This window comes from Brachypodium distachyon, chromosome 4 (genome assembly GCF_000005505.3).
Source record: "Brachypodium distachyon strain Bd21 chromosome 4, Brachypodium_distachyon_v3.0, whole genome shotgun sequence".
NCBI lineage: Eukaryota > Viridiplantae > Streptophyta > Magnoliopsida > Poales > Poaceae > Brachypodium > Brachypodium distachyon.
Window position 1 is genome coordinate 12473239 of NC_016134.3, and position 15904 is coordinate 12489142.

Below are 15904 nucleotides of genomic sequence, written 5' to 3' on the forward strand. Positions count from 1 at the left end.
GTGGTTTTTTTTTGCAAACCACTAAAATTGTAACTGACTGAAATTCTAGCCTCAAAAGGTGTGGTTTTGTGAAATTTATTCTTTTTCTAGGGACGCAGCATTTGCCAGTGCGCGGGTGCAAATGGTCAGGCGCTCGTGCAATAGCGTTCGTGTTTGGTCTATTAATTCAACCACCAGTGACGAGGCTCCAAACAAACAAGGGATCGGAGTGCAGAGGTGGCGAAAGGTTACATGCAAAGGTGCATGCATATATATAAATTTAACACTGCATATATATAATTGCCTGTACGTTAGGCATTGGAGCGATCGAGAGTAGCATGCACATCGACCATGCCGTCCTCCACGGTGATCTCATCCCGCAAGTCTGAATCAACGACATGCTCATCGAGCCCCTCTCCTCTCAACATGGCGAAACTACCCTGCCCCTACGTCGTGGAGGACTGCCTCGGCGTGATGAAGCTGCTAAGCGACGGCACCGTGCTCCGCTCCACGCCGCCTCCATTCCCCGCCGGTGCCGACTACGACGACGGCCGCGTCGAGTGGAAGGACGCCGTGTACGACACCCGTCACAACCTCGGCGTCCGCATGTACCGGCCACATAACAATAAGCCAGACAACAAGCAGCAGCTGCCGGTCCTGGTGTACTTCCACGGCGGGGGCTTCGTGTTCGGCTCCTACTCCTGGCCCAAGAACCATGCCGGCTGCCTCCGCCTCGCGGCCGAGCTCCCGGCCATCGTGCTCTCCTTCGACTACCGCCTCGCCCCCGAGCACCGCCTCCCCGCCGCCATGGACGACGCTGCCTCGGCGCTCCATTGGGTCGCAGCCCGCATCTCTTCTGGCTCTGCAGACCCATGGCTGCCAGCAGAAACCACCCAAATCTTCCTGGGCGGCCAGTCCTCCGGCGCCACACTCGCTCACCACCTGCTACTCCTCGACAAGAAGAAGATAAAGATAAAGATAGCCGGCTACATTCTTCTGATGCCGCCTTTCTTGTCGGAGAAGGTGACGCAGTCGGAGCTGGACGCGCCGGACGCCGCCTTCCTGAGCCGCGCGGCGTCCGACAGGTACTTCCGGCTGATGATGCCGGCGGGGGCGGACAAGGACCACCCGCTGGTGAACCCGTTTGGGGCGGGCAGCCCGAGCCTGGATACGGCCCACGTCGGCCGCATGCTGGTGGTGGCCGCCGAGTGCGACATGGTGAGGGACAAGGACGTGGAGTACGCGGAGCGGCTCAGGGCCATGGGGAAGGACGTGGAGCTGGCCGTGTTCGCCGGGCAGGAGCACGCCTTCTTTGCCACCAGGCCCTTCTCTCCCGCGGCAGACGACCTGCTCGCACTCATCAAGCGCTTCCTGCGAGCTTGATCATATCAACCGTTATCTGGATCGACGTAATCCTTGATTATTTGATTGTTACAAATTAACTTAATTAGATATACGGTTTGGGATTGGCTTGTACATTGTGATTCCGTTTTCTCCGTTACTACGTTTTGGGATTGGCTTAATTTGGAGTTTCACATGTAAAACCTACCTGCTTTGCTTGTTTTAATAATATTTTATTCAATTCTTCTCAAAAAATTATACTAGCCTTATATGTCGCCCGTACTCCATCCAAAATCATATGAATCCAATACATGAATGAGATGGATAGTTAATACTCCTTGGTTCTGGTGATTTTGGAGATAAACCGTCTAAACTTAATACCAAAGCAGAATATATAATTCTCCAAATGATTTTTGCCAATGGACACGAAATGAACAAATGCTAAATACACTCCGTCGCGTCACAAAAATAACATTTCATACATCCCGCATATTTTCGCTTGACTAGGATATCTTTTGTCAAAAGGACTCTACGACCGAAGACTTTCGGTGGGAGTTTACAAAGAACTTTCTTGAATTATTCAAAAATCCAAGAAAAATTATCCAGTCCAGTAGACAGGTTTACCATCATTAATCACTGGACTAAGTGCAACCACGCTGTCCACTTATTCCCGGTTAGTAAATGTGTGAACCCAACGTTAGAGGTACCGTCGATAGAACATGTTTCAGACAAATTGTTAGAATGAAGATACTTATTATGAAGAAACTGGTGCCACAAACCTTCCTTATTACGTAGCTTAAATATCCATTTGCTGAGTAGACACTTATTATCGAGGACCAGCAGCTCGATACCCAGGCCCCATGGTTTTTAGAGAGACAGATAATGTTCTTGTGATCATAAGTTTGCCAAAAGAGACGAGACTTGTAGAAATCCAATCGTTGCCGTAGGTATCACAAAAAAGGATAACATAAACAGAAGCACTTACCTGTAAGTACATAATTAATAATTAGAACAAGTCGGTCTCCACAGGAGAGTAACTTGAACCGGTCCAACAGCTGTCCAACAACCCAATTTTTTCTCGAAACGTTCCTCAACAGCTGTCCACTCGTTATTCAGTAATCTCCTATGATGGCTCGCTGTCCCGAGATAACGAAACGGTAGGGGCCAAGCTTCACACCCAAAATTTTGCCTATAATATAACCAGAATCCTTCTCTTGACGCCGACCAAAGCAGAGAATTTTCACACATGAATATTTATTTTGACACCCGAAAGCTGCTCAAATATGCACAAGAGAGATCAGTTTCATATTAATTGCCTTCTCTATATCATGGTCAACAAGATGAGGGATGAGACCATCCACCTGACCATCCTCTTTTCCCCTCTATAAGGATGGCCAACACCACAACATTAAAGAGAATTGGGAGAGGGGGTCCCCTTGTTGCAACCCCTTCCCAGTTTGAAAGTAATGGCCAATGTCATCATTGACCTTTACCCCCACACTGCCCCTTGAACAAATTGGATGATCCGCTCACATTAGGGTCAAAGCCTTTCATCCGAACCGCTTGCCGGAGAAATGGCCATTTGACCTTGTCATAAGCCTTCTGAACATAAATTTTGAACAGGGCCCATCCATTTTCTTCCGCCGATGAAGTTCATGCATAGTCTCATGGAGATCGAACAAACACCCCCTCTAAAATACGTCGGACAGGCATAAAAGAGCCAATCAAGTAGGTCGGGTGACATTCTGGGCGATCCCAATGATCTACACTCACGGCCTTGGTGACAATTGAATACCATCTGTATGAGGCAAATCGTTTCAAATAGTAGACGGTAATATTTTGGAAGGGATGGAATATAGATGTGGGATACATAAATATGCATGGGAAGGTCTTTTATTTGCGTGTCGACACGTACGTAGATGCAGGCCAGGTGGAACAAATCAAAATTAACAAACAAAACATGGAAGCTGGCGCGATAGATGGCAGGCATGAATGCATGCTAGCATTTGTAGGCTGTAGAGTGCAAGAAGGGACACGGCCCCGCCGCATGGCCAGTGCGGCTGCTGGTCAGCAGGTCATTGGGGTCTGCAGCCAACTCGGTCCAGGTGGGCGTGGAGTTCTCATAGCGGCTGTGCGTGATGCGGTCGAACTCCACGATGTCCCCGTTCTTCTCGAGGCAGTCCGGGTCGCGGAGTTTGATGGTGAAGATGTCGCCGTAGGGCCTGACAGAGTGGATGAAGATGGGCAGAGAGGCCGGGTCGGCGGAGACAGCCGCGACGTCGGAGGTGACGACGATGCTCTTCCTGTCCGGGCTGAAGACTGGGTGGCACACGTGGCCGGCCAGGGACATGTCACTGTGCATGACCCTGACCACCACGCTGGGGTCCTTGTAGTTGACCATGAAGATGGAGAAGCAGCCGGCGTCGAGGATGGCCGGGTCCGTGCCAGGGGGCGCCCTGTCGCGGGAGGAGGAGAAGACGATCCAGTCGTCCGTGGGCGACCAGCAGCAGTGGGTGTCGGTCCAGTCCCCCTTGGTGAGCTGCGTCACCTTGCCGGCGCTGGAGTCCCCTTCCGTGGCGTCCTCCATGATGTAGAGGTTCTTGAACTTGTTGTCGCCGCCGCTCCGGTCGCACGACGACCGGAACACCAGCTTGTCCCCTTCCTTGTTGCTGGACGGGAAGGCGTTGTTGTACTTTTTTGTGTCGTCCGTGAGTTGCTTCCAGCTCTGCTTATTCGTGTCCTCGTCGCAAACGTTGTAGATGGCCCAGATCTGTATCTCGCCTCCGGTGAAGGCCGTGCCGATGCAGCAGTAGAGGGTGTCGTGCTTCTGGTTCCACGTCACGGACAAGATTTTGTTGCTGTTTTCGTGCTGCAGGACCGGGACGGTAGAGTGAGCGAGATAGTGAATCAATGATACAGGATTACTACTCCCTCCGTTACTAAATTCTTGTCGTGAGATTATAGTTGAAAATAATTTGAACTAAAATCACGACAAGAATATAGGAACGGAGGTAGTACATGCGTTAACTATGACGTACCTTGTAGACTGCTCGCGGCTCAACTCCTCCGTCGGCGACATACACGGTTCTGAAGTCGTTGTCCACGTAGGCGAGTTCGGAGCCCTTGTTGGTGAAGGTCGGGAACACGCCGGCGCCACGGTAGAGCGCCACGTCCTGGTGCGTCGGCGGGCTCTTCAGCATGCTGAATTTCTTCTCGGCGTCACCGTCCCTGCAGCGGTGGAACCCCACTGACGTGTTGCTGCTGCCGCGCTGCAGCAGGAACGGGTTGTAGTGGTCCGTCTTGTTGCTGGTGATCACCACAGGGTCTGCAGGCTTGCCGGCCTCATAGATCTCGATCTGCCTGAACTGGCCCACGGCGGTGCGCTGCTCGGGCGCCACTGCCTGCAGCCCGAACGGCGCCCGGGTGGCAGCCACGGCCACCTTGTTCTCGTCGATGGCGGCGGGAGTCATCGCGTCAATATTCTCAGGCGTCATGGCGTCGATCTTGTTGGTGGTGAGGTCGTAGCGGAACACTTGCCAACAGGGCTGCCGCCTGCCAGGCACAAACTTACCACGGTGGAAGAAGATGACGTTGTCACTGCCCCACGTGGGCCACCCGCCGTCCTTGATGACGACGCGGCGCCTGAGGCCGCCCTGCGCCTGCCGGTCCACGTTCATCACCACAATGTCCGTGTTGATGCGGTCGATCTCGCCGGTCCATTGGTTGAACCGGAAGTTGGCCACCGCCACCCTCTTCCCAGACGGCGACACGGCCGGGTTTATGTCGTATTGATCTGCATGCACATATGTGTCGTGTCATGGCTCGAGTTTGGCCGGGAGTGGGGATCGATATGTGAAATTAATGAGCTATACTATACAAGAGAACAAGTAGATATATGAGCTGTTTCATGGAATTAATGGAGGGAGTAGCTTACACTGCGGAGTGAGCCGCTCGGTGCTGCCGTCTTCGAGGCTGGTCTTGTACACCGCGGTCCACGGGGTGCGCCGTGCTTTCGCCGGCTCCTTGGTGGACACGTACACCAGCGAGTGCCCAACAGCCCTGGTGCCCACCGTGAAGCCGCCGGCGAAGCAGCCGCTGTCCTCCATTCGGACGCCGCTGAAGGTGTCGTCGTGGCCGTAGATGTCGCGCAGGCTCAGCACCGTGGGCGTGGGCGTGTCCTTGACGCTCAGGGCCACATGGAGCGTCTCCAGGCCGTTGTCCCTCTCGGAGACCAAGACGATGCCGGTGACGAGACCGCTGTCCACGTCGTCCGGAGTAGCGCCGCCGCACTTCACCGGGGGGTCCTTTTTGGCCAGGAAGGCGAGCAGCTCCTTGAGCGGCGCCGGAGGGATGGCGCGCCCGTTGTGGTTGTAGGAGATGCCATCGGTGAGGCGCTGCTCGGCCGACGACGGCTGCGGATTCGCTGGCAATGAGAAGATGTCCAGCGGCACCAGAGGCCTGAAGGTCCCGAAGAAGGCGATGCTGCCGCCGCTGTGCGCCATTGTTGTGCCTCCTTTCTCTTGCTCCTGGCGCCGGTGGATTGTGTGTTGTTTGCGTTTCTTGCGTCCACCAAGAGCTCCGATCGATGCCGGGTTTAATTATAGGCAGCTTCCTCGATCGTCTCCATTAATTAATATATTAATTGCTACTCCGTTCTGCAATAGTACTTCGTTTGAGAGAGAAACTTGAAGTATCACAAATTCACAATTTCCTCGAGCTGCCCACGCATGCGCTTTCCATTCCGCCCCTGTAGCAAGCATATAATCTATGAATTCAGAAAACCTGCAAAAAAAAGATAAAAAAAGTGTGCACCCCATAGATATGCTACAGTCTACCACATTAGAAGTAAGTAAATTAATTTCATAAAAAACCTTAACAAAAAGTGATGTACTATATTATTAGCAGTGTACACTACGGGAAAATCTGTCTTTGTCGGAGGCCTCGGTTTTTGCCGGCGGCCTTTTTTTGGGCCTTCGGCAAAGAAGGCTTTGCCGGAGGCAAAATAAAAAGACCTCTGGCAAAGGCCTCCAGCAAAGAATAAAAACGGCCTTCGGCAAAGAAAAGCTGCCAGCAAAGAAGGTGACCACGTGTACTTGACGCTGCGGTAACAGCGAGAAAACGGACTAGACGTTTTCAATTTTTTTTCTTTTGCATCACTTTTCTCTCTAGTTTCAAATTATGATGTAAACCACCACTTTTTGAGTTGAACTTTTTACTGTAATTTCATTTAGCATTGATGACGAGCAATATGAATTAAAATCACCACATTTTATATAAAATATTTATTTATCATTTTCTAGAGCCGTTTAATATGGAAAATGAAACAATACTAAAACTTTGTCGAAAAATAGCAATTTTTGTCATGGAGTCGTATTATGAGCATCTAAACTTGGGATAAAAATTTCAAGTTACTACACAAAACTAAAATATATCAAACCTGCCAAATGTATACACAAAACAAAAAGAAACAAAAAAAAGACAAAACATCTTTGCCAGAGGCCAAGCCGCCGGCAAAGAGGTTTGCCAGGTCACCAATCCGGTTGACTGCCCTGCGGATCGATGAAGTGGCTATATCTGAGCCGCACATCGCTGTGTCCTTTGCGTTTCTCCTCTGCGCTTCCTTCCCCGTCTCTCATCTCTCCCCGTGCTCTTCCTCTCTCATCTCTCCCAGCCCCGTGGCCTCCCTCCTCTCTGCTCCCTTCCCCTGGATCTCTCTGGTCGGCGGTAGCGATTGGACTGCGTGGGGAAGCTGTAGCGGCGGTGGCGAGCGGCGGCGTCGACGGGGCCGCGCGGACAGCAGCAGCGGCGGCGGCCTGCAGGGAGGAGGTCGCTGGGGAGGAGGCAGCAGCGAGCGCGGCGCGTGCTGCTGAGTCCCGCGAGCTCCACTCTCTCTCCCGCAGGTCCTGCGAGTCTCTCTCTCTCTCGCAGCTTCCTCTCTCTCCTGTGAGTCTCCCGCTCCTCTATTCCGCGAGCTCCTCTCTCTCTCTCCCTGCAGGCAGCGGCCATGGCGACGAACGGGAGCTGTGCCTCCTCCCCAGTGACGGGATTTAGCAGCCGCTCTTCCTCCTCCCCAGCGGCTCCTCCTCCCCCAGCTCTCTCCCTGCAGGCAGCGGCCATGGCGGCGGAGCAGCAGCGACGGAGCAGAAGCAGGAGGCACAAGCAGTGGCAGCGGCCATGGCGGGGCGAGCGGCGGCGGCGGAGCAGCAGCCATGGCGGCGCACGCGGTGGAGCAGCGGGCATGGCTGAGAACGTGGCGGAGCAGCGGCGAGCGCAGCGGAGCAGCACCCATTTGCAATTTTTTTAAAGTCCAATAATTACTTTGCCGGAGGTTGGCCTTCGGCAAAGGGCCTGCCATGTGGCCTTCCGTCCGCCTGCTTATCCGTTACTTTTCTTTGCCGGAGGCATTCTTTTTGCCTCCGGCAAAGCCTTTGCCGAAGGTGACGAGAAAAGGCCGCCGACAAAGAAGTCTTTGCCGATTGAGCTCCATACCGAAGCCCTTTGCCGGCTTTGCCGGAGGTATTGGTGCAAAGCCAGATTTTCCAGTAGTGGTACAACATCTGGAAGCAGCTCGGTTTCATACAAACCAAGAGGACGTCAGACAAAGCGGGGATTTCTACGCCGATGGAGTTAGCCACTCATAAATATCCCGCTAGCGCTTAGAGATTTATTTGTAATAAGTTTGAACACTTTGCAATGAGTTAATTACATTTTGAGATATAATTAAGTGAATGATATGATTTTAATTATGGATGCAGTTTTGAATTGCCTGTGCCTGATGTAGTTGCTCCCACGTTGAAAATACTACCATACCGTATTATATATTCTACTATATCGTTTTTAATAAATTCATACACTATTTTTAAGATAATTCAAAGCAAACCGCATAGAAATTAAAATTGCAAGTTGGTGCAGAGTTTTACTCTGAACCGTCACTGCTGTATGTACCCGTTCGTGGTATACATGCACATTGATGGAAAGAGTGTAGGCAATATATTTATATTCTCAACAGTTCTCCTCACGTCTAGGCTATTTTAGTCCTCAGCGTGGGTTGAGCGTAGGCCGCGGAATCTTTTTTTTAATATTGCGTGAGCAGGGTCTTGAACTTGAGACCTCTTGGCTCTGATATCATATTGGATTGATGCATTAGCCATTTGAACCAAAAGTCCGAACTGATGGAAAGAGGCTAGGCAATGTATTTGTAGTCTCAACAGTTCTAAGAACCGCCACCGGTGCCCTAACCCATCGAGTGACGGTTTCCGAGGGACACTCCGGTTGAGGTTCCTGAACCGCCACTGGTGGGTACAACTCTAGTGGTGGGTTTTGGAACTCAGTGGTGAGTAACCATTGGCGGTTCGCCATCCGCTGCTAATGACGGTTTTGAACAACCATTGGTGGGGCTGATGTTCTGCAGCAGTATTGGAGTTGCCAACAGGTTTTTGTTTTTTGTTCGGTTCAAGGCCATAGACTATACTGCCTTTAGGTTATGCCTCTATCGTCATCGATCTATCTTCCACTGACGACAGGTTTATGACGTCTAGCCCGCAGACTTTCTTTTCATTCACCATAGATACTGAACCTCACATGTGATTGCCCAGTAAGCTGCATCAATTTTGTCCCAACTGCATGCTCGCTGCATTATTGGTAAACGATAACCCAAGAACAATGTGCGCCATGTGCATGTCTTGTTGCCCTCTTTCATTTTGGCTGTCTCCAAACTATTTTATCAGTTATGACTTATGACACTGCACGCCATGTGCAGGATTGGATCGCACCAAGATCCATGCTAACAACGCCGTAGACTTATGGGATGACCTTGATAAGTCCTGAATATTATTGAGCATCAATACAAAGAAAACAAAGCTGTCCTACTTGGGATGACCTAAACTTCTTAGTCATTTCTTAGCTAGGTATGGTGCCGGACAACCATTGGTCTTGATCGAATATTATGGAGCATAAATACATCATTTCGTAGGTACTTTGTTTACTCATTGCATGTTCATTGCCTTGTGCAGAGAGGAGCTCGAGAGCATGTTGATTCAGATTTGCGCAACAAGACCGTGGAGGACGCCATCATGCTCTCACGGTTCTTCGCCAATGTATAGGTCTATGCATCGTCTCGAATTTAATGCACTAACATGGATCATCATTCATGGAACATGCATGATTCCTCATTAGAACATGCGTGACTAGAGAGGTAACATCTTCCAAGAACAATAAAGAAAGAATCGCTACAGAAGAAAGCACCGAGCTGCCAAGTCTATATGTTTAATCAGCTTCTTGGGTCACATTAGTGGCCATGTGCATGTATGATTCACACTGTCTCCAAATTATTTTATCAGGTCTGACTGTGCACGCCATGTGAAGGATTGGATCACATCAAGATTCTAACAACGACCTAGACTTGGTCATTTCCTTGTTTATGGCTTGACTCTGGAGAGATCGTTCTTTAATATGAAGGGAATATATTCTACGCTGGCATGATAACTCTTGAATATGCTGGCAGGCCGGCATCACATCCACGCCTAGTTTATGACCTTCTTGAGGCCTTGACGAGGTTCGTCAACTCGTCAAAAAATAACAAAGCATTTGATCCCTCCAGCCTTGCTCCTCCGGTGCCTCCAAGACAATGCATCCTGCAAATATGCGTTAGTTACCACAGCAGGATAGTGTAGGGTGCTGGATGCTGGGCTGAGGCTATTTGGAGCGAAGAGCATCAAAAAAGTTGAAAGAAAAGAAAAATAACCTCCAAGAAAATTACACAACCGTGACAAATAAAAACAGGAAATCTCATGGATAGTTAATAGAGTAAATTTCTATCGCTCAAAACAAATAGGGTAAATTTCTGACGTACAAATATCATATGAAAATAGAAGCATAATATATGTTTTAAACTAACATGTTGGGTGCGTGGGCTGTCTAGATTTTCCAAAGGCTTTTCAATAATTAACAGTTATTTCTGAAGTTCAAAAAGATACAATACAGTAAGAAAGTGTAGTAGATCAATGCCTATAAAGAACATAATAGCAATATTCATGAGTACATGAATTGAAAACACAAAATTGGGAAAAGATATATATACTCACCATATTTGATGTATGAAATTTATTTACTAATTTATTTGGGGTATCAATACATCACCATTAGAAAATTTAATATTTGAGTATATGATAAGGTCTCGCATATGGGCCTGACCGCTCCTTTAGAGGGAGGTAGTATGTCTTCGACCAGCTATTGCGCTAATTAGAGCAGAGATAATAATATAACCAACGGCTTTCTATAACTTGTTGACATGTCATCTATAACCAACAAATGATTGCTTTCCCATCTTCTTTAGATAGTCAAGATGTCTTTTGAATCGGCTAGTGCCTGCCAAGGAAAACATTGCAGGTTCATTGCCGAAGGCCAGGCCTTCAGCAAACATGCGCCATTTCGCGTGCCGTTTCCCGCGGCAGGCGAGCCCATAAGTAGCCTTTGTCGTGGGCCTTGGACCATCTTTACCGGAGGCTATTTTTTGCCATAGGCTTTCCTGACAGCCCACGGCAGATCGATGCCTTTGCCGAAGGCCCGAAAGAAAGCCTTGGGTAAAGCGCGATGCCTTCGGCGGCGATCGTTTTTCTGGTAGTGTTAGAATTGTCAACAAATTTGGGACAATCGATTATGCCTGAGAGGGGAGATCGACTACAGAGGCAATTTTCTTACTACGCCAGCTTATGGAAAGATATAGGGAGTAGAAGAAGGACCTAGACATCATCTTCGTTGACTTGGAGAAGGCTTATGACAGAATACCAAGGACGTTCATGTGGTGGGCATTAGAGAAACACGAAGTCTCAATGAAGTACATTTCCCTCATCAAAGATATGCGCTCTAATGTTGTGACAAGCGTTCATGCAGGAAGTGATGAGACTGATCCATTTCCAATTACGATAGGACTACGTCAAGGGTCGACCTTGAGCCCATACATTTTTGACTTGGTGAAGGGCGAGGTCACTAAGGATATAGAAGGACATATTCCTTGGTGTATGCTCTTTGCTAATGATGTGGTTCTAGCACTTGAGAGCAGGATGGGCGTCAGTAGGAAGCTGGAGCGGTGGAGACAAACATTGCAATCCAAAGGGTTTAAACTCAGTAGGACTAAGACATATATGTGGTGCTACTTTAGTGGCTCTAGGTGTGATGACGGAGAAGTTAGTCTAGGAGGGGAAAATAGTGACTAAGAGGGACACCTTTCGATACTTGGGTTCAATGCTGCAAAGCAATGGGGGTATCGATGAAGATGTTAGCCGCATGATCAAGGCAGGATGGATGAAGTGGCGGCAAGCGTCTAGAATCCTGTGTGACAAGAAGGTCCTGCAAAATTTAAAAGGTAAGTTCTGTAGGACGGCCGTCAGATCTGCCATGCTTCACGGAGCAGAATGTTGGCCCACTAAAAGACAACACATCTAACATGGATGTGTGGTCACACAAGAAGACACCGGATCAGAAACAAGATGATTCGTGATAGGGTAGGGTGGCACCAATTGAAAAAAAACTTGTACAAAACAGACTTAGGTGGTTTGGTCATGTCCAACGAAGACCACCAGAAGCACCAGTTAATAGTGGGATCTTAAAGGGCTTTGATAATGCAAAGAGGGGTAGAGGGCGACCAAAGTTAACATGGGTGGAGGCAGTTAAAAGGGGCCTAAAAGACTGGAATGTGTCCAGAGATCTGGCTTCTGACGGGGTTGCATGGAAATCCGCAATCCATGTGCCTGAACCTTAATTATTTCTTTGTTTTTGTGTTTACTTTTATTTACCACAAATTTCTGTTTGTGTTTGATATCTAGCCTTCCCCAACTTGCTTGGGACAAAAGGCTTAGTTGTTGTTGATTATTTACAATAAAGTTAAACATGGTGGAGGTTTGATCATACCAACAAGCCAGCAAATTAACCACAAGAGCAAACCTGTCCTCCAGTTCCAGGTGTGAACGGTACTACCATCTGCCACACACGGCCAAAGCTCCATATATATCAGACATCTTAACAGCAGTACAGCACCCTACATACAAAACAAAGAGAGGTTGATCAAGGCTCCATCTTAGTCAGCTGCGATCTCGAAGAAGATACTGCTAGTTACAGAATACAGATAGACATATTATTATGTCGACGCCGAAAGAGGAGAGTGGCAAGGTTCCCTTGCTGCAGCCTCCACCGGTCGGAGAAGATGAAGAGGAGCTGCAGGTGCAGGGGCTGGGGCGACGGATTTTAGAAGAGAACCGGAAGCTGTGGGTTGTGGCCGGGCCGTCCATCTTCACCCACTTCTCGTCCTTCGGCCTGACCGTCATTAGCCAGGCCTTCATCGGCCACATCGGCGCCACCGAGCTCGCTGCCTACGCGCTCGTCTCCACCGTCCTCATGCGCTTCGGCACCGGCATACTCGTAAGCAATTAAATGTTCCTTTTAATTTCATCCTACTCCATGACCATGACTGCATGCAATTAAGTACTCAATTGCTATATATGCAGCTGGGAATGGCGAGCGCGCTGGGGACGCTGTGCGGGCAGTCGTACGGCGGGAAGCAGTATCACATGCTGGGCATCTACCTTCAGCGCTCCTGGATCATCCTCTTCACCACCGCCGTCCTCCTCCTCCCCATCTACATGTTCACCCAGCCGCTCCTCGTCTTGCTCGGGCAGGACCCGGGCATCTCCGCCGTCGCCGGCGTCATCTCCCTCTGGTACATCCCCGTGATGTTCGCCAACGTCTTCACCTTCACGCTCCAGATGTACCTGCAGGCCCAGAGCAAGAACATCATCATCACCTACCTCGCCGTGCTCAACCTTGGCATCCACCTCTTCCTCTCTTGGCTCATGACTGTCAAGTACAACTTGGGTATCGCCGGAGCCATGGGCTCCATGGTCATCGCCTCCTGGATCCCTGTTCTTGGGCAGCTTGGCTTCGTCTTCTTTGGTGGCTGCCCTCTCACATGGGCCGGATTCTCGTCCGCTGCCTTCGCCGACCTCGGTGCCATTGTCAAGCTCTCCATATCCTCTGGTTTTATGCTCTGGTATTTATTTAAATTTTGACTTATGATCAGCTTTTCGTTGCAAATAAAACGACCCATACAAATTAATCTCTCCTATATATGTTTGCCTCTCCAGTTTAGAACTATGGTATAACACCGTTTTGGTGTTCCTCGCCGGGTACATGAAGAATGCAGAGATTGCCCTGAACGCTCTTTCCATATGGTAATTGCATACTCCAGATCTGCTAGACTTTCTTCAAATTTATATGCTGTATATTTTTTTTGTACTCTGGATTGCTATCAATTCAGCTAGTCGATCGGAGGTGTACATAATGCGTCGACTTGTGTTCGTGATTTTGCAGCCTTAACATCAACGGTTTGGAGATGATGATTTCCGTTGGCTTTTTGGGTGCGACGGGGTAACTAACTTGTCTCTGTCTAGGAAATTCCTAAGCTTGTCATTTTGGATGATTTTGGTGCATAATATATATATTGTACTGTATGATACAGAGTACGTATTGCCAATGAGCTCGGAGCTGGAAGCGCAAGAAGGGCCAAGTTCGCCATATTAAATGTTGTTACCACTTCTTTCTCAATCGGAGTTGTGTTGTTTGTGCTCTTCCTTCTCTTGCGTGGACAGCTTGCCTACATATTTACCGAGAGTCGAGTGATAGCTGATGCAGTTGCTGATCTTTCGCCTCTTCTGGCCTTCTCCATCTTGCTCAACAGTCTTCAACCGGTACTATCAGGTCTGCTTCTCAGCGTTTCACTGGAAATCCTTACAATAATCGTTTCGTTTCGTTTGTTTATCGAATCATGTTTCATCGTAGGTGTTGCCGTGGGTGCGGGTTGGCAAAGTGTAGTTGCCTACGTTAATGTTGCATCGTATTACTTGATTGGCATTCCTCTTGGAGCAATTCTAGGCTATGTTGTTGGATTTCATCTAAAGGTAAAACATACTTCATTCAGATGATAATGTTGAACCAATGTACTCCGTATTATTAGCAAAACCATTATCCCTGCGTATATTGGCTGTAAGTTGTGAACCTAGCTATAACTGTCCTTGTTTGTTTCTGTAGGGCATTTGGATTGGCATGCTCCTTGGGACTTTGGTACAAACTATTATACTCCTGGTCATAACACTTAGGACCGACTGGCGAAAACAGGTGATCAGCTCGGTTCTGCTCAACTTGTTGTATCGAACCATCATAAGAATGCCCAGTAAATGAACCCATAATCAAAGTACCCGATATAGTCAGTTAATTAAGGTTTCTCTTTCTCATTTTTCAGGTAAAGATTTCTCAGGAGCGGTTGAAAAGATGGTACATTGATGAGAACAGTAGATCGCAAGGTTCCGATGGAATTATATGAAACTGCAGACCAACTGTCCCCGTTCAAGGTTACATGCATAACGTGCTTGGAGTATTTGGATCATTTATGTATCACAGATGCCAATTCCATTCCTGAGACCTTTCGAGTTTGGTTCTTGGCATGGAGATATGCTCCTATGTTTAATATAATAACAAAAGACATATATATAGTTATTCAAACTCAGGAAGATTTGTTCTTGGTTGAGATTCCGTTAATTTCCACAAGTCAGTAAGTTTGATTTTCTTGGATCAATATTTCACCATGTAATAACCACATTTTCAGAAGATCATGCCTTTTTCACTTCTTCACATATCTTCAAATGAATCTTTAGATTAAATATTTATTTATGCGAAATTGTATACAGAAGAATCAAGGGTTGCATAACACAGTGCATGGAGACATTATGATGATGGGTGCGATCATCATCAAGATATTCAAAATTTAAGGAAAAATTGTATAAGTAGGTGTTGATGGTGGATGCGTTATTATTTACTATAGCTAATACCCCGCAAGTTGTTGCTGGAATTTTGTAGTGATTTACAAAAGTGACTCATTTTCATGGAAAGGTAGACGAAGTACCCCAAGACCACTCGCATCCCGGACAGGCCCCGGGATCAAGCCAGCTAAAAAACCTTGAAGATAGCTTTTCCCTAGCTAGCAAACTGAGCAAGACTATGGGCCAGCAAGTTCCCAGAACGGGGCAGCTAATTCTACAATTGATAAATAGAGACATAAAGCCTGGGCAAATGACGAAAGCTAAAAACACAGAGAAGAGCGGTCAGCTGCAGCGGCAAGTATACAGGATTATAGGCTAGCCAAAAGTGAAGAAATCACAGCACAAGGTCGACACATGAATTTAACGTGGAAAAAACTCTCATACAACGAGAATAAAAAACCACGGGCGTCAGCCACCAAAATTTCATTATATGGGGAGTGTTTACACAACGTCGGGAATGTTTCTCGATCAAGCTGTCCTGAAACGGCGGCTTACAAGGGCTATATATAAGGGTTTTTATTTCTGTGCCCCTCCTTCCTTAACTCTACTCAGAAATACCCAGGCCTCATAATTGTGCTCGCTTCTATCCTTGCCCCTTTGGCGATTCCTCGCAAATGCCCTCACGGAGCACTTCCTAACAGTCAAGCCCCTTTGACCATTTGCTTCCGACAGGTGGGCCGCGGGCAGCGCTGACAGGTGGGGACAAACCGGCGTTC

General features: G+C 48.4%; 3 protein-coding genes across 3 annotated transcripts; 2 read left to right on the forward strand and 1 right to left on the reverse strand.

Annotated features, from left to right (window-relative positions):
- Positions 1 to 277: 277 nt before the first annotated feature.
- LOC100846945 (probable carboxylesterase 15) lies at positions 278 to 1561 on the forward strand. Its single transcript, XM_003575743.2, has one exon. It carries the CDS (start codon positions 331 to 333, stop codon positions 1360 to 1362), a length of 1032 nt encoding a protein of 343 aa, XP_003575791.1. The 5' UTR covers positions 278 to 330; the 3' UTR covers positions 1363 to 1561.
- A 1536-nt stretch (positions 1562 to 3097) lies between these two features.
- On the reverse strand, positions 3098 to 5885 carry LOC100821131. Its single transcript, XM_003575744.2, has 3 exons — positions 5255 to 5885; positions 4359 to 5113; positions 3098 to 4189 (listed from the first exon to the last, which is right to left on the reverse strand). Exons 1-3 carry the CDS (start codon positions 5820 to 5822, stop codon positions 3320 to 3322), a joined length of 2193 nt encoding a protein of 730 aa, XP_003575792.1. The 5' UTR covers positions 5823 to 5885; the 3' UTR covers positions 3098 to 3319.
- A 6470-nt stretch (positions 5886 to 12355) lies between these two features.
- LOC100821429 (protein DETOXIFICATION 21) lies at positions 12356 to 14996 on the forward strand. Its single transcript, XM_003575745.4, has 8 exons — positions 12356 to 12735; positions 12822 to 13363; positions 13458 to 13544; positions 13684 to 13740; positions 13832 to 14070; positions 14152 to 14270; positions 14401 to 14487; positions 14612 to 14996. Exons 1-8 carry the CDS (start codon positions 12457 to 12459, stop codon positions 14690 to 14692), a joined length of 1491 nt encoding a protein of 496 aa, XP_003575793.3. The 5' UTR covers positions 12356 to 12456; the 3' UTR covers positions 14693 to 14996.
- Positions 14997 to 15904: the final 908 nt, after the last annotated feature.